At 36.5% G+C, this 25800-nt stretch overlaps 2 protein-coding genes across 9 annotated transcripts in view; both read right to left on the bottom strand.

Moving 5' to 3' along the window:
* Positions 1-25800, bottom strand: part of LOC138160705 (olfactory receptor-like protein OLF3) — a 650404-nt gene that overhangs the window by 18520 nt on the left and 606084 nt on the right. The gene's annotated exons all lie outside the window — the stretch shown is intronic.
* LOC138160515 (olfactory receptor-like protein OLF3) lies at positions 2000-2956 on the bottom strand. The gene has a single exon (XM_069087067.1). It carries the CDS (start codon positions 2954-2956, stop codon positions 2000-2002), a length of 957 nt encoding a protein of 318 aa, XP_068943168.1.

The raw sequence follows: 25800 nt of genomic DNA, 5'->3' as shown, positions 1-25800 counted from the left end.
CTCTCTCTCTCTCTCTCTCTCTCTCTCTCTCTCTCTCTCTCTCTCTCTCTCTCTCTCTCTCACACACACACACACACACTTGCAATTTTTTTGTTCTCTCAGTCATGCCATTTATTTGCTTCCATACAGAAATCTGGTCTGACCATGTCACACAAGAATGTTCAATGGCTTCTTATTGGTCGTAAGATAAAATATGAATTTCTCATTTGTGCATTTAAAACTCCTCACAGTTGGGATCTATCTCTCCTTTCCACAGTTATTTCACATCATTTCCTTTAATGCACCCTCCATTCTGAGCAAATTGGCATGTCCCCAAATTCAGGATTCCATTGCTCATATCTATATCTTTGCAAAGGCTATCTCACATGCCTATAAATGTGCTCCCTTCTCACCACACACTTAGAACCTTGTGTTTCATTTAAGATTCAATTCACCTGTTAATTCCTATGTGAATCCTTTTCTGATCTTCCTAATAAATCACATATTTACTTATCCAATCAAACCCAAAAAGCATTTATTTGTCAAGTACCAATTATTGGAAGGGGACTGTGTTAGGTACTGGTGATACAAGAACAGATATCCCCTTCAATTATGGAGCTTATATTCATCTGTGTAAATGTATAACTTTAAATTGTTAGTCCTTGAGAATTGGGACTGTTTCCATATTGTTTTGTAATCTCCTATGATCCTTGCAGAGCCTTACATTTAATTAATGCTTATTGAAGGAATGAGTTTACATTTCTCTCAAGAATCAGTGGAATTATGCCTGTGAGGCCTATGGTTTTATGCTTATAATTTCAAGACTGTTGGCTTGGCTGATTTCTGCTCTAATCTCCACAAGAGATGTCCTTCCCTAAATGAATTCTTCCAATCTATTTGTGCTCTGCACAGACATAGACAATGTCCCCAGAATTAAGAAGGCCCTGTCAAAGCACTTCTTCCTTAATTTTAGTGCTGAAGTGTTCCTTCTTATGTGATCCACCTCTTGACAAAGAGAGGATATATTCAAGATGCAGAACAAGATACATTTTCAGACATAGGAATGTTGAAACTTGTTGTGTTTGACTATGCATATTGTCCTATGAGTTTTTTTTTCCCCAGTGAGAATGGATAGGAGGATAAATATGGATGGTAAGATAAAGAAAGAAGAAAGAGAGGGGAGGAGGAAGAGAAGGGGGAGGAGGAGAAAGAAGGGGAAGAGGAGGAAGTAAAGAGAAGAAGGGAAGCTTTGACAACTACAAGTTGAACCTATAGAATTAAAAAGAAAAAAAAGCAAGCTTTACATTATAGAATTCTGGAGTTTTATATAAAAAAATAGAAAAGGTTTTCCTTCCTTGGCATGTGAGCATATAGACCAAGCTTTACTATCTTATGTTGGACTCAAATTGTCACTTGCTATTCTGAGCAATTCTTCTAGCATTTAAATGAATTTTGTCTTAAGAAGAAATTGTTCATTTCAAGAACTGGTGCTCATTTCATGATTGGTGGTGATATGGAGGGTAATAAATGTGGCAAATCAAAGTGACAAAATAGAATTTAATATTTTACATAAGATGTCAATAGCCAATAAACATTTGTCAAGCATCTACTACTATGCCAGGCACTGTACTAGGCATCAGGGATATAAACATGAAAAAAGAAAGATGTTCCCTGCATTTGAAGAGTCTACAATCTATTAGGGGCAGAAAAAAACACAAAAGGAAGCTAAAGAAGGAAGGATGAGGCTCTCCAAGGCACCGCACATGGTGGGGGTGGGGGAGAGGGTGCATCCTGGAGGCCAGGACATTGAGAGCAAGGATAAAATGGTATGAGTTATGTCCCTGTGAATTTGGATTGTATCACTCAAGATGCTGCCTACTATATCTTTGGCCTACCTTTCCCATATAGACAGGAAGAATGCTCCCATCTCTCAAAAGGGAGAGGAAAGACACGTGAACAGCTCTTGTCATAGTCAGGTCTGGGTGGGAGGGCACGAGACACTGCAGCCTCTCCTTGTGACTTATGAGGATGTCAGCTTTACCTTTATTTCATAGAACTGCCCTAGAAGTTTCTGCCATGCTCCCTTCACTTCCTTATTCCTCACACTGTAAATCACAGGGTTCAACATGGGTGTTAATAAGGCATAGAATAGTGAAATCATCTTCTCCTGAAGTATATTAGGGGTTGAGTGGGGCTGGATATAAGTGAAAATGGCCATCCCATAGCACAAAGCCACCACTGTCAGGTGGGAGGCACAAGTCTGGAAGGCTTTCTTCCTTCCCTCTGTGGACTGAATCTTCAGGATAGTTGAGATGATCTTGATATAGGACAGCAGAACCAACAAGAATGGGGTCATGAGCAGGATGATGCTGGAAGCCATAATTGCAACCTCATTGGAAGATGTGTCCACACAGGCTAATCTGACTACAGCTAAGAGCTCACATGATATGTGGTCAATGACCCGGTTTGTGCATGTGGGAAGCTGGAAAGTGATGGCTGTCTGCATGAGAGAGTTCAGGGAACCGCTTACCCAGGAGGCAGCTACCAGCCTAACACACAGTCCACCATGCATGATGGCTGAATAGCGCAATGGATTGCAAACTGCCACATAGCGGTCATAAGCCATTGTTGCCAGCAAAACAAATTCAATCCCACCTAGACCCAGAGAGAAAAATAACTGAGCTGCACAGCTCAGGTAAGGAATTAATTTCTCCTCTTCCAAGAAATGAATCAACAACTGTGGGACAATAGTGGTAGCATAAGAGACATCCACAAGAGAGAGATTAATGAGAAAGAAATACATTGGTGTGTGGAGGTGGCTGTCGAGACGAATCAGAATGATGATAAGGATATTTCCAAGCACAGTGACCAGATACATTGCCAGGAAAAGGACAAAGAGTGAGATCTGAGTCCTCTGGTCACTAGACAGACCCAGGAGAATGAATGAACTCACCCATGTCTGGTTAACTCTTCCCATTAAATTGTGAAAAGAAATCTGTAGAGAAGGGTAGAAAGATTAAGAAGCTTTTAGTTAGAAGACCAGATCAATAGCCTTTCAAAGAAGTGCATTATTTTCCCAGCTTGGGTAATTATATAACTCTTTCAACTTGGCCTAGGTAAGGCAGTTGCTTAAATTGGGTACTGCTGAGAACAAATGGAGTAAGCTGCCTTGCGAGGTAATGAATCAGCTCTCAGCAAAAGTATACAAGCAGAAATTAGATTACCATTGTCAGGACATATTGCCAAGGACATTCAGCACTGATTAGGGACCTCTAATAGAAGACTGCTAAGGTTCCTTTCAACTCTAAGATTCATTGAGTATGAGTTGGGTATCACTGTGTGACAATTTAATTCTATTTTGTTGCCACAGACTGACTTGCTAACTATGATCTTTTAACCTCCTTCTGTACCTTCAGCCTCATTACTGCCCATCTCTGAGACCTTCCTCCATCTGTCATCCTGTTATATATCTTCTATCTTTCACTCCCTACTAGATTTTTCCATTCACCTTATGAACATATTCAAGTCTGCCCTAATCTTAAAAAAAATCAATAACATGTTGTTACTCTCCCTTCATTGCTACATTTCTAAAAGCAAGTTTTTTTTTTTAAATTTCATCACCACCTATTCAATCTCCAAATCCCAGGCAATTTGTCTTGTTTCTCCTGCTATACCGAAGAATTCAGAAAACCAACCCAACTGGATTCCTTTGGAGTCATAAGACCTAGGTCTAAATCCTTAACTCTTGGTTTTTCATGTGTAGGTTGGAGGAAACCACTTAATCTATCTGTTTGTATTGCTTGGTCTCAAAGATCCCTTCCACTTACTGGTTCTGGCATTAAAGATCTTCAATAAGATGTCTACATCCTACACTTCCAACATAATTTCAAGCTATTCCCTTACATCATGTTGTCTCTTTTCTCTGTATCTCTTTTTTCACTCTGTCCCATATGCCTTGAAAAGATTGTCATCTTTTTTATATGATGAAGTCTACTCCATTCTTCAAGGTTCAACTCAGGCAGAATATCCTCCTCAGACTCCCTCACCTAAAATGATGTCTTCCTCTTCAAATTTCCCATAGCACTTTCTCTGGACCTCAGATTCTACTTTGCAGTGAAATTATTTACATATATGACTTTAATATTAATTCCTTATGAACTGGGTCTGTTTTATTTGCATGTTTATATCTACAGTGCCAAGCATAGTACCTTGGACAAGGTAGATGAGTTTTTTGGTTGAACCTAGTTTATAAGATACTTGCCTGTTAATTTTGATCATTTGGATTCTCTGTCTTCCAGTTTGAGGAGGTGAGGGGATTGGAAAATTCCTTCACATTTACATTTCTCTTTCTACTTATGTATCTTTAATAATGTCTGAAATCCAAACCATTAACATCACTCTCCAGGTATTATAACTACATTTAAGTCCACTTTATCCTTAATTTTCCTATACACTAAAATGACCTTATTCTCCCATCACATAAGCCTGTGTCCTCACCTAATCAGAGAGAAATATATCATCTAATGTGTGATGCATACATTAAAGCTTTTGAGAGATTTCCCCAGTGTCTTAAATTAAAGCATTTGGGAGATCAGGACAAGCACTCCAGTTGCCTCCATTGGACAATTTCTCTGTCCAAGTTGCAGAAGAAAACTTGGAAACATCAGACTGAATTAAATGAAGATTTTATTTTACCCAGCCTCATATCCTGCAATGTTATTGCCTATCTCTTCCCTCTAATATACTGACTATAAGTTCCATGAGAGCAGTAACTATGTTTTAGCTGAACTTGATAGCTCTAAAAGGCTACCAGAATTCTTTAAATATTAGGGATTTAATATTTATTGAATTAATTGCTATTGAATTTATTAGATCATTTATGTTAGTGGGAACTATATAACTGTCAGAATGGAAGCTCTTTCAGGGCCCAGGTAGTTTTGTTTTTGTCTTTATAGCCACAATACCTAGGTCAATTCCTACATACCTAATACATAGGCATATAGCAGGTGATAAATTCATGCTTGTTGATTGGTTGGTTGGTTGACAGATTTTTACTAGCTAATGGATAGCTGTACTTCCTGAAATAAAAGGGTAGAGAGGGGAGTAGAATCAGCCTGAATGGAATTTTAAGGAGGGATATTCATTACTGTAGTTCATGGAGAAGGGGCTATCCTCACCCTGGAGGGGAGTGGAACAAGGAACAGAATGACTGATTGTGTTACAAACATTGAGAAGGATAAGAAGGATAGCTTAGGATACATTACATGTAAAAAAGAAATCATCCTCATAATGCAAGGCTTTTATAGAATAAGATATAAAGAAGCTATTAACTGATTGAGAAAATGAATGTCTCTCAACTCTGTGAAAATGGAATGGCCAGTGAAGATTTAAGATCAATGGTTTAAAGTCATACTTAGTGTCATAAATAAAATATGACTTTATTTTTATCTTCCCTCTCTGTCTAAGTACTAAATGTTATACTTAATATAGCAGTAAGCAAAGAAGATTATTGAGAGTATTTATGCATCTATTTGTAGAAATGAACATTATCTTTCTAATTTTGGAATTATAGAAGCAATCAATAAATATGTATTAAGTTACTACTTAATGTAGAATGTAGAAGGAAGGCAGAATGTAGACATAATCTAAGATAACATTTAGCTCAATCTGTCATTTTACACAGAAATAAACTGAGGCTCATATTGTTACTATTACTCACCTTGAGTTGGTTGATAAGAGCAGCAGCTCAAATCTAAGTTTTCTTAATTCTAAATTAATTCTACTACATTTGTTTGCTTGCTTATTTGTCATATATGTTGCTGACAGAAAAAACAAAGAAAAGTGAGCAAAGAGGGAAGCAGAAAAATATTTTATTTATTTTTACTCTAAATTTAGAATCAATTCTGAGGACTGGATAATCTGAATATATCGATTTAAATTCCACAAAGAGTATTTACTCTGTAACTGACATCTTCACATGCCTGGGTCTTACTTTTTCTCTTTGAGCTTTCTTACCTATTAAATGAGACAACTGGAATAGATTATAATAACAAACACTATACCAGTTTCACATTTCATACATGATGTCTTTTTAATCTCACACTAACTCTGTGAGGTAGATAATAGATATCTTATTCCCAATTTGCAGTTGAGGAAACTGAGGCTCATAGAGAGATAAAAGTAAATGCTTTTTTTTAAAGCAATTGGGGTTAAGTAACTTGCTCGAGGTTACACGGCCAGGTGTTTCTGGGTGGGTGCTAAGTGTCTGAGCCTGGGATTTGATCTCCAGGTCTTCTCAACACTGGAGCCGGTGCTCTTACTCGCTTTTCTACCTGGCTGCCCCAAAAGTAAATGCTTTTATCACAGAGATAGTCAGAGGCAGGATTCAAATTCAGGATTCCAAATACATCACTCCACTTAAAGAAAAAGAAACAAGGATTTTTTTGAGTCCCTACTCTGTGCCAGGCACTGTGCTAACCACTTTACAAATATCACCTTATTTGATCCTCATACTAAATCTATAAGGTAGGTACTATTCTTATCCCCATTTAACAGTTAAGGGAACTAAGATAAACAAAGGTTAAATGAGTTACCCAGTGTCAGACAGACAGTGTTTAAGGACACATTTAAACTCAAGTATTCATGACTCTAGGCCCAGTCCTCTATCCCCTGTACTGCTAAACTGCCTATGAAAGTAAGTTACACTGCAAGTGTCGTAATCCTTCAGATGCCTCCTTAGAGTCAGCTAAATGGAAGAGTAGATTGCATACTGTCTCCAGAGTCAGGAAGACCTGTGTTCAAATATAACCTAAACGCTTACTAGTTGTGTGAACCTGGGCAAATCCCTTAACCTTTATTTGCCTCCATTTCTTCTTCCCTAAAATGGGGATGATAACAGCATCTAATTCCCAGGGTTGTTGTGAGGAGAAATGAGACAATATTTGTAAAGCATTTTACAAACCCTTAAAATGTTCTGTAACTTCTGACTCTTATTAATACAATCTCCACAGTCCCTTCTAGCTCTAAGTCCCATGAATCTAAGACTATCCAATGAGATCCAGTCAGAGGTCATCTAGTCCAAGTGCCTCATTCTATGCCTGAGGAAAGTAAGGTTCATTGAATTATGGTTTGCCCATATCACATTAGTAGGTTCATGGATTCAGAGCTGTAAGGGACTTTAAAGATCATCTAGTCCAATCCTTTCACTTTAGAGGTGAGAAAAATGAGGACCACAAAAAGAAAGTGATTTGCCCAGGTAGCAATCAGCTGAGCTGGGATTTGAACCCTTATAACCTAAATTCAAAGCATTACTTTTACTGTACCACATTCCCTACCCCTTTTTTCCTTCAAACAATTTAACATCTTATTAATTTGTGTATTCTCTTCACTGCAAATCCTCCCATGTGTTCTCATCATTTGGGAAACCTGTCAATTTCCTTCCATAAACCCTTCATCTGCCCAATGTACTCAATGTGAATTCTGATTATGAATATCATGTAAATCATAAAACAGAAAGACATTTTCTTGCCAATGGCACTTACCACTGTCATGGAAAAAGACCTGCACAAATTCTAAATAGAAGAAGGAATTCCTATAGATAGTTCTACAGAGGCTCAAGTTTTCTACATGTCTTTGTAATTTGGCCCTTACTCTCTATTCTCACTGTTCCCATAATACAAACTCTATTCTATGACCCTTTTAGTAGGATTCATTGCTTCCAGTTCTTTTACATAAGATTTACCTTTTAAAAAATGCTACTTTTTTATGTTTCCTCCTTATTCAATAACCTTCTGTGATTTGCATTGAAGAAAAAAGCCCTGAGTCCTTATCCCAGATTGTAAATTTCAAAAGCTTCATCTATAACCTAGATCCAACTTGTCCTTGTTTAAAGTAGGTCATTATCAACACTGTCTCCCAAATATGCCTTACTTATATCTGTATTCCTCTTAGAATGTCTTTTCTGCCTTTTTATAAATATGAAAATCCATCAAGGCCCAGCTCAAGTCTCATCTTTCCATGAAGAATTTCCTATCAGCTAGCACACTAATGCACTGTTTGTAGAGTTGTGAATTGTTCTGATCATCCTAGAAATTTGGAATTATGTGAGGGGAAAGTTTTTTTTTTTATGCCTGTACCTTCTATAGCACAAATCTTCTTATTACACATATGCCCCAAAAGAGGTTAAAGACAGAGAGAAAGGTCAATTATATGCCTAAAAGTGATTAGCAACACTTTTTGTGTTAACAAACAGTTGGTTGGAAACAAAATGATGACCCATTGATTGAGGAATGGCTAAACAAATTTTGGTACATGAATATGATATTATTGCACCATAAGAAGGACAAAATGCAAGAAATTCAGCCATACACAGGAAAGCATGAAGAGATACAGAGTGGAGTAAGGAAATAGGGCATAGGGATTAGGGAGAGGACCTGTGATTTCATTGATTTGGGAGGAAATTCACTGTAGCAATGTAGGTCATCAACTACACTGCAACTTATATTTTTAATGAATTTCCCAGATCACTGAGAAGTTGCTGTGAGATTGCAGTGAGAAAGCACTGAGTTATCCAGGGTCACACAGTCACTATGTAAATCAGAGGTAAGAAGCAAGAAAAAGCAGGGATAAAAATGCAGTGACCATAAGACTGCAAAGGGAAAGAACAATATTGTGTAAATTATAATGACCGAGTTTGGCGCCAAAGGAGAGATGAGAAAACACACTTCCTCTTGCCATTTCAGAAATTATGTTGCATATATTATCAAATACAACTGATACATAATTGATTTTGATAAATCTTAAAAAAAGCCCATGTTACAAGGGTAAGCAAGAAAGGAAGGTTATATTCAGAAATCAGTGTAATAAAAGAAATCAAAAAGTATCATTAAATGATGTTTTAAAAATTCTCCTTCCATTCCATTCCAAAGATATCTCACCCTCCACTGAACTCCCATAGCACTTAATGTCTACATTACTCATTTGACTTGACACTTGAATCAGGCATGTCAGGGCAGAATTTTATTGCTTTTGGCTTTATTGCAAAACTTGCAAAGAACAGAATAAATAGCAATGTGATCTTTAAAATGTTTTAAAGATCAAAATAGAACAAAGTTAGAATGTGTTGCTGAGTATAAAAATAGATAACATTTTATAAAAGGAAACCTCAAAGAAATACATCAGTTCATCTTAACCATCTAAAATAACTGGCGCTCTGATTTCGGAAACAACCAGTGAAAATAACATAATCCTTAGAATTATTCAATCCAATTGAACAGATTTATTAAGCTCTCTCTGGTGGTGAATGACTTACCTCTTTTTATATTTCTCTGTCTATGGATTATAAGTAAATTTCCCACCAATAATGGAATAATAATAATGAAGAATTTCTTCTATCTGTGTCTTCCACAGATAAAACTACTAGAATAGGAGGACCCAGCAATATCTATTTGACATCATTTTGAGTAGTAGATATGGTAAAGAAACAGATTGGAAGAAAAAAAAATATCTGACTTTGCAAAAAGCCTCTGATCACTTTGAACTGTTCTATGCCCCCTGGAATAAAATATATGGGAAAAGGTCAGCCTAACAAAGCGTTTGACTGAAAAACATAAATCAGTACATGGGAATTCTAAATCAGAGGATTTAGAGCTTCAAGGAGTATTAGAGTTCATCTAATACAACTCTACCATGCTACAAATGAAAATACTCAGGTGCAGAGATGATATGATTTGCCTAAGGTCAGTTAGTCAGTCAACAAGAATTTTTTTTTGGCCTTTTTGAGGGCAATTGGGGTTAAATAACTTGCCCAAGGTTACATGGCTAGTATTTTTGTGTGGTTGTTAAGTGTCTCAGGCTGGAACTGAACTCAGGTCCTCCCAACTCCAGGGCCAGCGCTTTACTCACTGCGCCACCTAGCCGCCCCTTCAACAAGAATTTATTAACCACTTCAGAGCAGCTAAGTGGTTCAATGAATAGAGTGCTGAGCTTGAAGTCAGGAAGACTTATCTTGTTGAGTTCAAATCTAACATTAGACACTTACTAGCTGTATGATTCTGGCTGAACAAGTCGCTTAACCCTATTTACTTCAGTTTCTTCATCTATAAAGTGAGCTGGAGAAGAAAATGGCAAACCACTCCAGTATCTATGCCAAGAAAACCCCAAATGGGTCACAGATGTCTAACACAACTGAACAACATGTGCTATATACTGTAATATTTGTTGTGTCAGAGATGAGATCTTATGACTTCACCCAGTCTTGCAAGTTTTAATGATGAAATCTATGAATCCATACAGATGGAAAAGACAAAGTAGTAGTGCAAACAGCTTTCACAATTCTACAGCTAGATAGATAGTTTCACAATTCTACAGCTAGATACAGTTTTAGCAGATGATTTTCAGTGGATCCTGTCTGTTTCTTTAAGCTGCTTGATAATAGCTCCAAGAATAAGCTCTTCCATTGAGGAAAATCTAGCCTCTGCCTGGGATACTATGAAAAAGGTAAGAGTAAGCAGGTTCTCTTTGCTTGTTTTGATCTATTGTAAGGAATCTTCTTTTAAATTCTATGAATTTGTAATCTGTATATTGTCCCAGACCCATCTCTTTCCTTCCCAAATAGTTTAGATCATTGTTTTACTAGGTAAGTTTCAAAATATCCAGTCATCTTGTGGGGAGTAAAATTTCAGTATTGTCTCAATGTCTTTGTGGGTTTTTTTGTTGTTTTGATTCTTTTAAAGAATTTTGGTCTTTGCTCTTCTGGAGCTTTGGAAATCATCCCAGCAAAATGTTATTGAAATCAGGGCCTGGATATTTGAACCCTGGCTTGGGTCCATTAGCTGACTATTTAGAGTTCATTGAGAGCAGTGAGGATCCCTTTAATAAAAAAAATAACCTGTGCTTTGTTCTTGAATCATCAATATTTAAATATTTTTTCAGTGTTGTCTTAAAGTTTGGAAAGTAGTACTTCATATGTAAAAAGTACTATTACATCAATAGCATAGAGAAGGAAGAATATTTTATAATTGAAAATTGAAGGAGGAAAATATTCTAAGTTAGAAAATCTTATAATTATGTCACTAAAGTAAAAACTGAATGAAAGTGAGACTATGGGAGGGTTGCTTAAAGAGCATCAATCGGGTCAGGAAACTAGCTCCTACTTTGAGCAAGGTACTATAATAAGCAGTTGGAGTATAAAGAAAGACATAATATTCTCTGAACTCAAGGGCCTTGCAATTTAATAGAAAGTTAGGTTCATAAATAACTACAATGCCAGGTAGAGTACAAGAGTTCAAGCAATGTGATATGAGAAACTTGAATGAATGAGTCATAGGATCAAAGGACTTCCCTTAGCTTTCATTGTGTCCAACTCCCTTATTTTATAAATAAGGAAACAAACTCAAGACAGTAACTTGTCTCATATCACATATACAAGTAATACATAACACATTCAGGGTTCAAATTCATGTCCTCTGACCCCAAACCCAGTACCTTTTTTTTATGACATAGTGTCTTTCCTATACACATATTCATCATTTTCTCCAGATTCATCAAAAATAAATTGACTCTATTCTTTTTCTGTCACTTTCTACCATCACACACAGGAATTTTTTAAATCTGAATTTAAAGGTATATGAAATACATAGGTCCAAGTTGAATAGAACAGGATTTCAAGGCCAGACTTATAGCAAAATCTATATGCAATGTTAGACATTTAACCTCACATTTCTCCTCACCTGTATTCTGAAAGCTAAAAATAACCTCAATTCTGATAGGTTTATAGAAATATTATCTCTCTCCCAACTTCTCTTGGACTTAATAGAATAATTGCATTTTACTACTGAAAGAGGTGGTAAAGTGGATAGAGTGCCAGCCTTGGAGTTAAGAGGAGTCATCTTCCTGAGTTTAAATCTGGCCTCCGACAATTACTAGCTATGTGACTGTAGGCAAGTCACTTAACCCTATTTCCATCAGTTCCTCATGTGTCAAATGAGCTGCAGAAGGAAATGGATAACTCTTCTAGTATCTCTGCCAAAAAAAACCCAAATGAGTTCATGAAGAGTCAGACACAACTGAAAAAGACTGAGCCACAATGAAATAATTAGAAGAGACCTCCAATGTCATTTAGAATTGTAAGATCCTATATTATTAGAGCTGGAGGGTATATATATATATGTATATATATATATATATATATATATATATATATATATATATATATTTCGCCTAATTCAACTCACTCCTTTTGAAGATAACATAACAGAGGCTCAGAGAAAAGAAGCTTTCCTAAGATCACAAATGTAATAATAAATAGCAGAGTGGAGATTGAAATTCAAGTCTCCTGATTCCCAAATCCATCTATAGGTGTTTAATAGGAAAATGACAGCCATTCTTAAATGCAGATAGAGTAAATAGTTGCCTGGAAGGTTTGAAGTGAGGGACCAACAAGGTCCTTTACCCCAAATACTCTCCTCATTGCCCATCATCAGTGCTGATCAATCCCTAGGAGTTAAACATTACTGTCTCCTTGTAGTACTTTTAAATTTTTTCTCAAGGAGTTTTGGGAAAAGTAATATCAATAATGCTAATCATTTACATGTATTTGGCACTTAAAGTGCACAATTAATATGGATCACAATGACCCAGAGGAATTTTAAATTTTACAGATAAGAAAATTGAGATGAGAAAAAAAAATGACAAACTTATCACAAAAGTAGTGTGTCTGAAGTGGGATTCCAACCCATGTTTCCTTATTTCAAGGTGAACTCTTTCTGTAAATCATTTGATCCGATACATTTCCTCATCTGTGACAGGAGAGTGAACAGAGATAGTATGAGATGGGGGTACTGAAATTGAGAAAAAGATATATTTTGTGGGTTGGGGAGACATGGAACCCTTAAGACAAATGTCTACCTCAGAATTTTATTAAGGTTGGTCCAGGAAGCAGAATTTTATTAGAAGTAACCCCCAGATGAGATTACCCATAGAATTGAAGAAACAAGAATTAAAATATATATCAGTACTTAATCTTTTCTGTGGTCCCATAGAATATATATCCTCCTATGGTCCAAAACTGATTTCTTCTTACCAACTCCACTCTCTTAATAAAGATATTCCTCCTTTCCATAAAAATTTTTCAGTTCTCAGGGTGCCAATCTCAGCTAGCTCTCACAGAGGAAAGTGAATCAGCTAAAGTAAAAATTACTGCTTTGTGTGTTACTTCTTGAGAATTTGCAGTTTACACAGGTTATTTGAACTGATCTACACACTTAATCCCAAGAATCGAAGAAATCAGTGGCAGAACAGTGGGGAAGATATTTGGCCAAGGGACCCTTAAGAGGAGATGACTCAATGGAAACAAAACACAAGGTAGTTTTTAGGACACAAACAATCAGATGAAACAATGGAGTGGAAGGAAGAGGGGAAGAAAATGTAAGAACAAAGACAATGCATGCTTAGCTGGGACAGAGAGGCATATACTGTCTGGGTGTACTTGTCAGGTCATTTATTCTCTCGGTGCTCTAGGAGCCTCCCTCAGGTTATGACTTGCAGATGATGTACCTTACCTTCATGGGTAGGTGGAATTTCCTCACCTGGGGCTTCCTTATATTAGTTAAGTCATAGATCTATTATCTATCTCTATGTATTAGATACTGTGCAAGATGTTTTTGGTTTCTCCATATCTGTAAAAGGAAATATAAGAGCACTGACCACAAAGAGTTGTTGTTGAATAACAAGTTGAGGTTATTTATGTGAAGGGCTTTGTAGACCTTAAAGACCTTTTGAAATGTCAATTATTGTCATATAGGGGAAGCATAATATAGTAAATAGAGACCTGGCCTCCAAGTCAAGAAGACCTGAGTTCAAGTCTTACCTCTGACATATACTGGTTGTGAAGCCGTTTATTTCTCAGTGATCCCCAGGCTACCACATCAAAAAGATATCATATGGTGGCTACCTTCTAATAAAGAATTCCAACCCTCTGTAGAATTAGGAGCACCTAGAATTTGGGTATTAAGTAACAATAAGTGAAATATTTATCTTTTTAATATTTTTCATCAATATAGGGAGCTTCTTCTCCCAGTGCAAATTATTATGAACTCTACAATTTTCACTACAACTTCATAGACTCCTATGTAATAATGAAGTATTCAATTTACTTTTCCTGAAGAGGAAGAGATTGGAATTTGACACTTGAATAATTTCTTCCTTTGAAATAATAAAGAGAATTCTCTATCATCCTGATCTAGTGAGAATACTCTATGCCAATATTTTTTTTCAAACACTATTCCTTTCTATCTCACACCATAGCATCCTGTGAATACTTCAACAAGCTGTTCCCCACCACACTTCCTATGGAGTTGAGTAAGGGAACTGATTTGGAGGTCAAAAGAGGATCAAGATCATCAATGGCTTGTCTCCTTATGAAGTTTCAGGATTCCTTTCTTCCTTTATTGCTCTCTGCAGCTATTAAAAATAAATCCATTTTAAGCAATAAAATTGAATATTTGAAAGTAATGAGCTTTCACCTTGAACAACTGGAATTCAAATCAAAGAAATTCAAGTGAAAATTTAAAACACAGGAAATAACTGGATTATAAACTTTCATCCTTCAAAAAAAAAACTACTTTAGCCAAATTAAGGTCTGAGGGTGGAATACTTTTCCAGACACATTGCCCATGAATTATTCACATTGTTATCTATAATTGGGCTGCGAGGACCTAACCACCTGTTAAATTTCTCTGTATCACTTCAGTTCATCCCTTTAAAAATGCCCTTGAATCCTAGGTCTATTTGGCCAACTTTATTTGAATTTCTAATTCCCCAGGATGGGACTAGGATGAGGGAGTGACACTTTACAACAAAAATAAAGATAATGGGATGACATTAATGATGAAATTCATTTTTAATCCTTAAAATATGGAGGAAGACAGACCTGAAAACATATGCAGAGGACATGAAACTCAGTTCAATAGTTTGAAGATATAGTTTTCTTATTTTGGTCCCCATATAGCCATAGAAAATGTCTACCTTTTGGGTACAGAGATTCCTCTGGCACAAAGGAGGGAAAATCTGGTTGAAGTGGATACTTAACTCATCTGTAATGGGCAGAGGTGTTTGTTTAACCAAGGCACTTGGGAGTAGGGAACTCCAGAGGTTCTTGGGGTGGTGATATTTCCTAGGTCTGAGTCTGACATCCTGAGAGGGCAATTAATGATGTCTCCTCGAGGTCTTGTTATCTTTCTTTGGTCTGATTTTCACTCATCTGACTTCTTAACATAGGGCTAAAGACAATGTTTAAGCACATTTACCTTATAAATTTCATTTTTTAAAATGATTGACCATTCAAAGTTGCTATTCCATGAGAGCTTCTTTTAGTTTGTCTTTATTTTTTAAGGTGTGTGTGGGGTGAGAGGAATTACCTTTTTCTTCCATTTTACTATAGACATCTAAGACTTGGCCATTCTCCCACAGCATGAATCACTGAGCATAGTATCCTTCCATGATACACTCTTTCTGGAATCCCTTTTCATTGTTTTATAAGAACTTGGGCTATTGGAAAGAATGCTGTTATAAGAGTTAGGAGACCTTTATTTATTCCCAGCTCACCCTCTAACTTATATGCATCTGAGCAAGCCACTCAACTTGTACCTCAATGTCCCTATCTGAAAATGGGGGCTAAGACCCTACTTACCTACTTTTCATGATTATCATGAGAATAGAATGAGAAAATATTTTAAAGAACTTTGGGAAACTGCTTTCAAAATGGTAAGCATCAACCACACATGTTATCCATTGCTTGTTATCCTTGCTCCTAACTGGGGCTGAGGCTGGTAGATCACTTGATCTTAAGAATTTTGAAATGCTGTAAGGCTGAAGGTAATAAGGAACATGCACTAAATCTGGATTCAATATCATGAGCTCCATGGGATCATGGGAATGGAGCTTGAGTTAATAACAATAGAGCAAAGTGCTTCTTGTAACCTTGAGAGGAATATATAATCATTGTCTCTGTGGGATCATGAAGATAGAGTAAGAGTAACCAGCCTGACTCTGAGAAGAGTGAGTGAAACCATACTTTCTAATTATTCTAAGTAATAAGAAGGAGGAGTCATATTTTGATCCTAATTCTAAATAGTAATGAAGAACTCATTACCATTGTCAAAAAGTTAGAAGGAAGCTGTCTAAGAGTTTGTGATAGACAAGAAGGGGGGGGAATTGGCATGTTATAACTTGCATATGATATTTGGAAAATATTGATGTCAACCTAGAAAACAAAGATCTCATGGCTTTGAATTCCTCAGGAAATGGCTTTTTGCTTCCAAATGTATCCCCTATTGAAACATTTGAAAGCTGAATTTGGGATTCATATCCACTCTAGACACATACTAGCAATGTGGTGATGGATATTCAATTGCTTAGAGTCTGTTTCCCCATAATTTGAAAGTGGATAATAATACTTCTGTAATATTTGGACAAGTTCAGATGCATTATCCTGGAGGTGGGGAAAGGAATTTAAACCTTTGCTAAGGTTTCCTGGGCTTTTATTCTTTTAATAATCTTAGTAGCAATATTTGTAGAATAATTGCACTAGACCAGGGAGGCAGGGGAGGGATGTGTTATGAACTGACAAGTCAACAATTTAAGAGAGATAGGAATTGGCACTGAATTTCAACAACCATGGTAGTATCCAAAGAGGAGGTGATAAAAGAAGGTAGCAATAATGATCTGAAAAATTAAGACTGAACTCTAATTGTAGCAGTTTAGGCCCTGTGGCTGTCATAAGGAAATAACTCTATTTGACTGATTTGACTGAAATGTTTTTCTAAGAGGCTGAGGGAAGTCAGTTTCTCTTTGACTTTTTCCTCTTTATAACTGTTTATTTCTAGACATTCTTATATAATTTGTTTCCCTGATTCCTTAAGATATTCTTCCTGATTTTTTTTCTTACATAAAATATATTATCATGAAGTACTATTCTTCCATAAGAAATGACTAATGACTTCAGAGAAACTTTGGAAGATTGAGATACAGAGAGAAATGAACAAAAAGAGGAGATTGATTTATATAATAACAACAACATTGTAAAGACAAACAACCCTGAAAGACTTAAAAACTCAGATTAATGCAATGATCCATCAATATCCAGGGAATTGATAACAATGCATGCTACCCATCTCCTGACAGAAAAGTAATATAAGATGCCAAAATAGGCATATATATTTGGACATGGCCAAGACGAGAACTTTTTTTTGCTTGGTTATAAATATTGGTTATGAGGGTTTGGTTTTCTTTTTTAAGGGGAGAAGAATGAAAAGAAAATAAATGCTTGTTAAACTGATAAAGATGAGATGTATTTTTTTAAAAATCTATGATCAACTGCGAATTACGTAGTTGTATATTGATTGTGTACAGGAAGGTTCATGGTAGATGTTGTTGAACTGTTTCAGTTATGTCCAACTCTTCATAATCCAATTTGGAAATGTCTTGGCACAGATACTCAAGGGGTTTACCATTTCCTTCTCCAGTGGCTGATGGGAAACTAGCGGCTCAATGAAGTTCATGGAATATTAAGGTGTGACAAAGATTCAAGTTTCTAGTTAATAATGAAGGATTTTCCTAATTTGGGGCTCAAAACTATTGTTTAATTTTTATTAAAAATTCTACAAAATTCCACAAAAGTCAAATTTAAACTGGGCTGGGATCTTTTCTTTCACTTTAAGAATAATGAGTTGATTGTCGTAACAAATTGTGGTTGACGAAATCTCCAAGGAAACAGAGATACAGATTGAGACAGAAAGAGCTCAAAAGAGCAAAAATATGAAGATCTTAGACAACAAGATCTTTACTTTCCAAAAAATGGGGTGATGACTAAAGGGAATTTAACACTCAAGACCAAGATCCATGGGCAATTTCACAGATGATCTGGGATGACCTATTTCGAGAAGGGAGGAAATAGTAGAAGGCAATTATTTCTAACTAGCCAGTTTTGTCCTATATAGCAGTACTTAGTGGTAATACTAGAACTATTTACAAGGTTGTTGTGAAGAAAGTAATTTATAAGTCTCAAAGCACTATTTAATGTAAGTCATTAAAGAATCATAGATTATTAGAAGGAACTCAGAGGACAACTAGAAAAATCTGTATGTAAACAAGAATCTCCTTTATAAAAAAAATAGTCATAATAAATTAATATCAAATAAGTAGTCAATACATAATCATCCAGTCTTGACATCAAGTGAGGGGGAATACATTCTCTTCTGAGTAAGGGTATACAACTTTGTAACAGCTTCAATTGTTACTATTTTTTTCTTACAACAAGCAAATTTCCTCTTGTAGCTTTTATCTGTTTTTTTTTTCCTCTTTCTGTCCTTTGGTCTAAAATGAAGGAATATAACCCAATATGCATAATTATCTATTTTGTTTAAAAAACAGTATAAAGTCATTCTGTATGTTAATAATGAGATCATAGATTTAAAGCCAGAGGTGACCTTAGGAGTCATCTAATCCAGCCATCTCGTTTTACAAAGGAGGAAATTGATGGCTAAAGAGATCAAATTACTTATTTGTAATCAAATAGGTAGTAGGTGACAGAGACAGGATTTAATATCAGCTCCTCTGACTCTAAATCCAGCACCCTTTCTCTTAAAACACAATCTTCTTTACCATATGACATCTTTTGAAATACTTGAGGACACCTATCATGTCTCACCTTCAGTTTTCTTTTAATCAGACTAAACACCCCTTAGTCATGGGACCTTTATGGAATAAATTTAAATTCTCCCACCATTCAAGTTGCTCTCCTTTGTTTATATTCTAATAAAATCTAACAGAACCTAATGGGCTCTAATAAATATTCTTCAAATTTAGTAAGTATAATATTGTAGGTGTTGTCTGACAAGGACACAGCATAATAGAACATCACCTCTTCAGTCCTTGGTGCTATATTTTATTAATAAAACCCAAAATTAAATTCATTTTCTTGATAACAGTATTTTTATGTTAACTAACATTAAATGCCACAAAACTCCCAGATGACTTCAGAGAAAACTGCAGCCTAACCATACTGATGATCTTTTACTTGATTTTTTTTAACCCAAAGGCAATTCTTTTTTTTTTCCTCTTAAATTTCTTCTTTTTTTTGAGGGGGAAGGCAGGCAGGGAAATTGGGGTCAAGTGACTTTCTCAAGGTCACACAGCTAGTTTTGTGTTAAGTGTCTGAGGTTGGATTTGAACTTAGGTCCTCCTGACTCCAGGGCCTGTGCTCTATTCACTGCACCACCTAGCCTCCCCTAAATTTCATCCTACTCAACCTGGCCCACCATTCTAGCCTTTAATTTGGAATATTAGCCAATGTGTTAGTTATTCCTCCCAATTTTGTTTTCTCTTCAAATTTGATGAGCATAGTGCTTATTCCTTTATCCACATGTTTGATAACACATATCTATGGCACTCTGCTGGAAGCCTCCTATCTAGTTTACATTGAAACACTTTGAGTCTAGATATTCAATAGTCAAGAATATATCATTTAGCCCACATTTCTCCAGCTTATCCATAAGAATTGCATTGCGAATTTTGAAAATCTTTGCTAAATTCTGCATAAACTATAGTTATAGCATTTCTCCCAAATGATCAGTTTAGTGACTCTATTGAAAAAATAAAATAAGGCTCATTTGGTATGACCAATTCTTAATTGCCACTTTGTTTTCCGGATGTTTAATAATTCTTTAATAATGTTTTAGAGATTAACATCTAAACATTATTCCTTATCACAATAAGGAATTCCTGGTGATGAAATTCCTTCTTTCTATTCAAATTGGTAACTCTTCTGACATTTATAATTTCAGAGAATTACTTGGGGTCTTGAGAGGTTAAATAACATATCCAGAATCATACAGACAGTATATGTCAGCAATTGTTCTGACTCTGAGATTGGCCTTCTATCCACTAACTCTCCACATTTAAAATATGTTTTGATATTCTTCCAGAAATTGAAGTAAGGCTTATTGGCTCACATTTTGCAGGTTCCAAATTATAATATTTGCCTTCTTCAATATTCTCATTTTCCATTATATGTCAAAGGCTACTTAGAGTGATTTAGCAATCTCATTACCTAGTTTTTTTGTTGTTGTTTTTTATTCAATTACATAGTTTCTATTCTGCCTGTGTGACCTTGGGAAATCCACCTTATGTCTCTGGCATTTTAGTTGTCTTACTTGCAGAATTAGGGTTCTGAACTGACATCTAATTTCCCTTTGAATTCAGAATCCTCTATCCTATGAATGGGATTGAATGAAATCAATCCATAAATATTTATTGAATATCAACCATTTTTAAGGCACTGAGTTAAGTACTAATGAAATAAAGATGGAAACATTTCAGTCCCTTCAATGATCTTACTTTCCACTGGAGTGATAATAAAAGCATGTACATGGATAAATAATGCAAAGTAGATTCAAAATCAATAGAATGCAATTTCAGTGTGGGGGAAAAGATGAACAATTTCAGAGATCAAAGAATAGACCTTGAATTAGAAGGACCTCAGAAGCCATCGTAGCCAAACTTTGAATTTTACAGATGAGGAAATTAAGACCCATGATGGTTACATGACTTGTCAAAGCTCAAACATTAGCAAATCTCAGAGAAAGAATCTTAACCCCTGTCATTGGACCCCTAACTTCACTTACATTGAAATTTGAAGGGAGGTGGGGAATTCTAAGTGGTAGTAGTAAGAGAGGACAATGTTCTTCACATTATAGTCAGTCTATGCTAAGGCATGAAAGAGATGGAATGTTATATACGGAAAATGGGGTCAAGTGACTGTAGCAGCAAGCACCCCAGCGTCCCTCCAATGGGGTTTCCCCGCGCAGGTTCGAATCCTGCTCACAGCGCCATTTGGTTGCAGCAAGCACCCCAGTGTCCCCAGGGTGCCTGCTCACAATGGTTCTTGGATCTGCTTTGTTAAAGGAAAGCAACTCAAAATGGGTTAACAAGCTTACTTTAATCAGTCAGACATATATCTCCCTGAACTTCAAAGTATACAGGCATAATTATCAAGACAGAAACATCAAGTAGACAGATTTCCAAACTGTCCAACCATTACATCCATACCCAGTCAACATCTGGGTTTCCACATTCTGGGTTTTTCAAAGCCAGGGGACTCTCAACAACGGCTTCCCAGAATTCAGATCAAATCACAGAACACTTCTCAAAGTGAGTCCCAAAACAAAGCTACACATCAGGGCTTATATAGCCTTCTCCTGGCTCAGAGAATGTAACAACCTTATTGACCCACTGGCCAATCAAAAAGTATCAACTGAAAAACAAGCCTCCCACCCCAGTCTCCACATGCACTTTAGCCTAGGGGCAGGGAAGATCTTTAAATTTGCATTTACATTACAGTCCCCAGGTTAGCTTCCAGCACAGGTTCTTAGATCTGCTTTGCTAAAGGAAAGCAACTCAAAATTGGTTAACAAGCTTACTTTAATCAGTCAAATATATATAATTGTTCACCTAGTTCAGGGTAAAAAGGTCAGCACCCCGAACTTCAGAGTATACAGACAGAATTATCAAGACAGAGAAACAGATCAAGTAGACAGGTTTCCAAACTGTCCAACCATTACATTCATACAAAATCAACATCTGGGTTTTTCAAGGCCAGGGGGCTCTCAACAATGGCCTCCCAGAGTCTCATATGATTAAATCACAGAACACTTCTCAAAGTGAGCCCCAAAGCAAAACCTCACATCAGGGATTATATAGCCTTTTCCTGGGTCAGAGAATGTAACCACCCTCTTGACCCACTGCACAATCACACAGCATCAAGGTGTGAGCACTCCTGAAAACCAAGCCTCCTTGCCACAGGCTCCATGTGACCACATTCAGCCAATTAGGAGGCAGAGTATATTTTCAAATCAAGGAAGGTTCTCAGAGGCTCTTAAGCCTATCAAAGGGCCTAGGGGCAGGGAAGATCTTTAAATTTGCATTTCTATTACAGTAACTTGAATACATTTCCCCATTTAGCATGGTACCTTAAATATAGTTAATGCTTTATAAATATTTATTGATTGTCTTACTCACTGAACTCATTATTGGCAACTAGATTCTTATTTTCTATTTCTTTACTTATCTTGGATATCAACCTCAATTAACCATATTTCATCTGTCTTTTCTAGGACAAAAATAGTTTTCCTTTGCAGATGAAAACAAAGAAAAACAGGAATTGAACAACCAGTTCTTTTCTTTCTGTTCTCAGTAATTAACCTGAGAAATAGTTTTATCTCTACTTTTATCTTCATTTTCTCTCCATCCCCCCACAGCTAAATAAAACATTTTGTTATCCTTAGCTTTCCTTACCAAGCTCAGATCATTTATTTTATCATTCTGGGGACTATTCTGACAGCACTGAGCCATAATTTTATATTCAGACTGATACTTGCCCTTGGTTCTATTTTTGTATGTTTTGATTAAAAACCTAAGCAGGGGGCAGCCAGGTAGCACAGTGAGTAAGAGCACTGGTCCCAGTGTCGGGATAACCTGGGGATCCAATCTGGGCTTAGATACTTAGCACCCACCCAGAAACACCTGGCTGTGTAACCTTGAGGAAGCTACTTAACCCCAATTGGTTTAAAAAAAAAAAAAAACCAAAAACCTAAGCAGGTTGGTGAGTTCCCTGTGCATATACATCAGTTGCATTAAATCATTCCCTTTTTTCCAGCTCGCTGATTTTTTTTTTCTATTTATGACTTCAGAATTTCATTTAAAATGTTACCCTTTGCTCTTGGGTTTACTTCCCTGTAAAGTTTTGGTTCACATTATCCTGGCTATCCTTTCTCTGACCTCTAAAACCTGTTATCCTCAAATTTAGGGCACATGTTTCAGCCTAGTCCTAACTTTACTCTATCACAAGCACTAAGATGGAATGGTTGCTTCCCTTCCCCCTTCACTGCCCCAACAAGGATCTGCTGTTTCCATCTCAGCAACTAGATGCTCCTTGTTAGTGAGAATCAGATACAAAATAGAATTGTCTTTGAGATAGTTTATCCACCTTTTGAAGAAGAAAACTGTAATGAAAGAAGATCAAGAAATTAATAACTTATCTACTTTTAGAAAAGTGAATGTTCCAGGAGATGCCCAGAAAGTTGAAGATCCAAATGACAATAATATCATGACTCCATTTCAATCTACTCAATCTGTCACCTAAACTGCTTTTCCATCTTATCTTTCTCTGTATGGGGTCACATTGAGAATATGACTTCTGTTTCTGCTTCCACTCATCTTCAAGCTTTCCTTCTGACTCCCTGTAATGGCAAGCACAGAAGTGGTTCACACCTTGTTTCAGCTATTGCATTAAAACCTTGTTTCAGTTCAAGTTTCTTTTGAACCTTGTATCAAGTCTGTTAAGAAACAGAACCTATGCACCCCACAACTTGTAAACCCTAGAACTCATGAACTCCTGCAACAGGAAGGGGAGGAGCTAATGACCATATGTAAGGAGAGGCCCAGGCTAGAGACAGCAGAATTGAGAAGAGGATTCTTGTGGTGGCAGAGTCAAGAAGGAGAAAATTTGTGATATCCCAGCATTCTGTTTGTCTGCTCTATCTGTGTTGATGTTTGTTTGTGATAATTTTTACAGAAGCCCTGCGATATTATTGAAGCCCTGAAAGAGTATTTTCTGGTTGTATGTTTACAGAAGTCCTAGAGAAGGGTTTTGGAGGTCCTGGGACTTTACTGATGATTTGTACTGACCTCTTGTATTTTGTTTGTGGGTCTGTGTTGATTTCTATGTTGATGATTGGTTTTGAGTTCTCAGACCTTGTTGGTACATCTGAGTTGATTTCACAGGAAGATAGTGAATTGATGATGGTCCCGGCAGTATATATGAATATTATTTTGACTCTGTTAAGTTTGTCTTCCCAGAAACAGGAACTGTGAATGACTTGAGGTGAATTGGACACTGTGAACTTCAATATGGAATGGGAACTGGATGAAGAACTGGACAAGGAGCTGGACAAGGAACTGGGAGCTGCCTGCCTTTGAACCCAGGTGACAGTTGGAGCTGGGACCATGGAAGAGGAACCATGAAAACTGAGAGCCAGCCTTGAGTCAAGCTGAAAGAAGACTTTACTTGGCTACTGTGTACTGACTGAGAATATTATTATTTACTGTGACCTGCAGGTGGAAAACGTTGGCTTTTGTAATTTGTAATTGAATTATGGGTTTTGTGATTGACTAAGTGAATGTACATTGTTTAAAACTATGTGACCACTTTGGTGAAAATGATGTGGCCACTTTACTGATAAGTTGTTGAGTTGTGACATGGAGAATGCTATATTTTGATTTTCTGTGATAAGTTGTAACATTGTGAACACTGTATTTTGATTTTCTATGAATGTTTTGCTCTGATTTGTTATTGAATAAATAGGGAGCTCACTATACTATGCAGCCAGAACCTTGAAAGCTGTTCACAGAAGCAGTCCTCTGGAAAGCTGCTCGTGCATGGCTTTAAACTCCCTCTTCCTCCCCGTCTCACCACACACAGTCACTCTGGATGGTTCCTGCATGTTTGTAGCCTTCATAAATTTGCTTTCTCAACCCTCACAGACACCAATTGGTCAGGTCTCTCAAAGTGCTACTAGGTAAAAATTCCTCATTCAGGTTCTATGGTTGTCCACTAGGGGGTTCTCATAGTGCTCATGGTTCAAGGGCTCTTTCTGATGTATATACCCCAATATCAGTCCCTAGTTAAACTTAATAGTATCTTCCTTAGATCATTAAAAATCCAGTGATTGGAACCCCAAAATCATTTAATTAAATTCCATGTTGCTAAATTTCTGGTGTCTTGATCTTCAGACCTGTCAAAGCTCACAGGGTTGTAACCTTGTCCATTCCATCTTATGTTCAGTGAACATTTAATTAAGAACAAAAATGAATATAAAGAACAGGCAGACCACGTTATCACAGGCCACATGGCAGCACCGCAAGTGAGGAAAGGTCTCTCTCCCTACTTTGAAGCTTTCAATTGTGTCCTCATCACAAGAAAAAGAGCAGGAACAATTTATGAACTCACATCTAATCTTAGCTCAATAGCCAATCAAAAGTTTTCTTTTTTCACATAGTAGATGGATGGGTACAGTTATCAAAAGTCTGCACAGCCCCTGAAGGAGAGAGTTGGGGGCTTACATTGCATGGAATCATGATCTTTCAGACATAGGTTCACTAAAGATTCCAAATGGAGGATTATATAAGGCAGAGTATACTATACAAGTTTCTGAAGTCTCATTCTCAGTGGTCAGTTTTCCAATAAAGTGTATTTTCATAGTATACAATGCTATCTTCCAAGCACGAGCCCTATAGCACTGTCTCATTGATCCTAATAAATTCAAATTTGACTCCTCACATTAGAATCCCTAATCATAATTCATTTGCTTGTTGTCTATATTTTGTACATTTGTCCATAAACATATTTTGTGAATGGCTTTTTTTCTTCACCTACATTTTATGAGACTAGTGAAATCTAGCTCACAATAAAAGGAATAAATGAATGCATTAAATGCATTAATTTCTACCTATAGCTGTAAGACTAAGTGCTAAAATAAGTTTGAAATTGGATATATTTATGATTTTGTGTACGCTGAAATCAAAGTGAAACTGCTACTGTGAGAGATTCACCTCTTCAGGAGAAGAAATACTTATATTAATTACTTTATGGTAATCCTTTTGTTTGCTTATTAAAAGCAACAGTATGTGGAAGAATATTTCTTTTCATTTATTTTGCTATGCTGGTGAATTAAGCATCTTTTACTTTCAGTTAATGTGTCTTCTGCT

The sequence above is a fragment of the Petaurus breviceps genome, unplaced genomic scaffold (genome assembly GCF_028583685.1).
Source record: "Petaurus breviceps papuanus isolate PSGF00001 unplaced genomic scaffold, PetGlider_PUasm1.0 181, whole genome shotgun sequence".
NCBI classification, from domain to species: Eukaryota; Metazoa; Chordata; class Mammalia; order Diprotodontia; family Petauridae; genus Petaurus; species Petaurus breviceps.
This window is presented reverse-complemented; position numbering and strand designations above follow the sequence as displayed.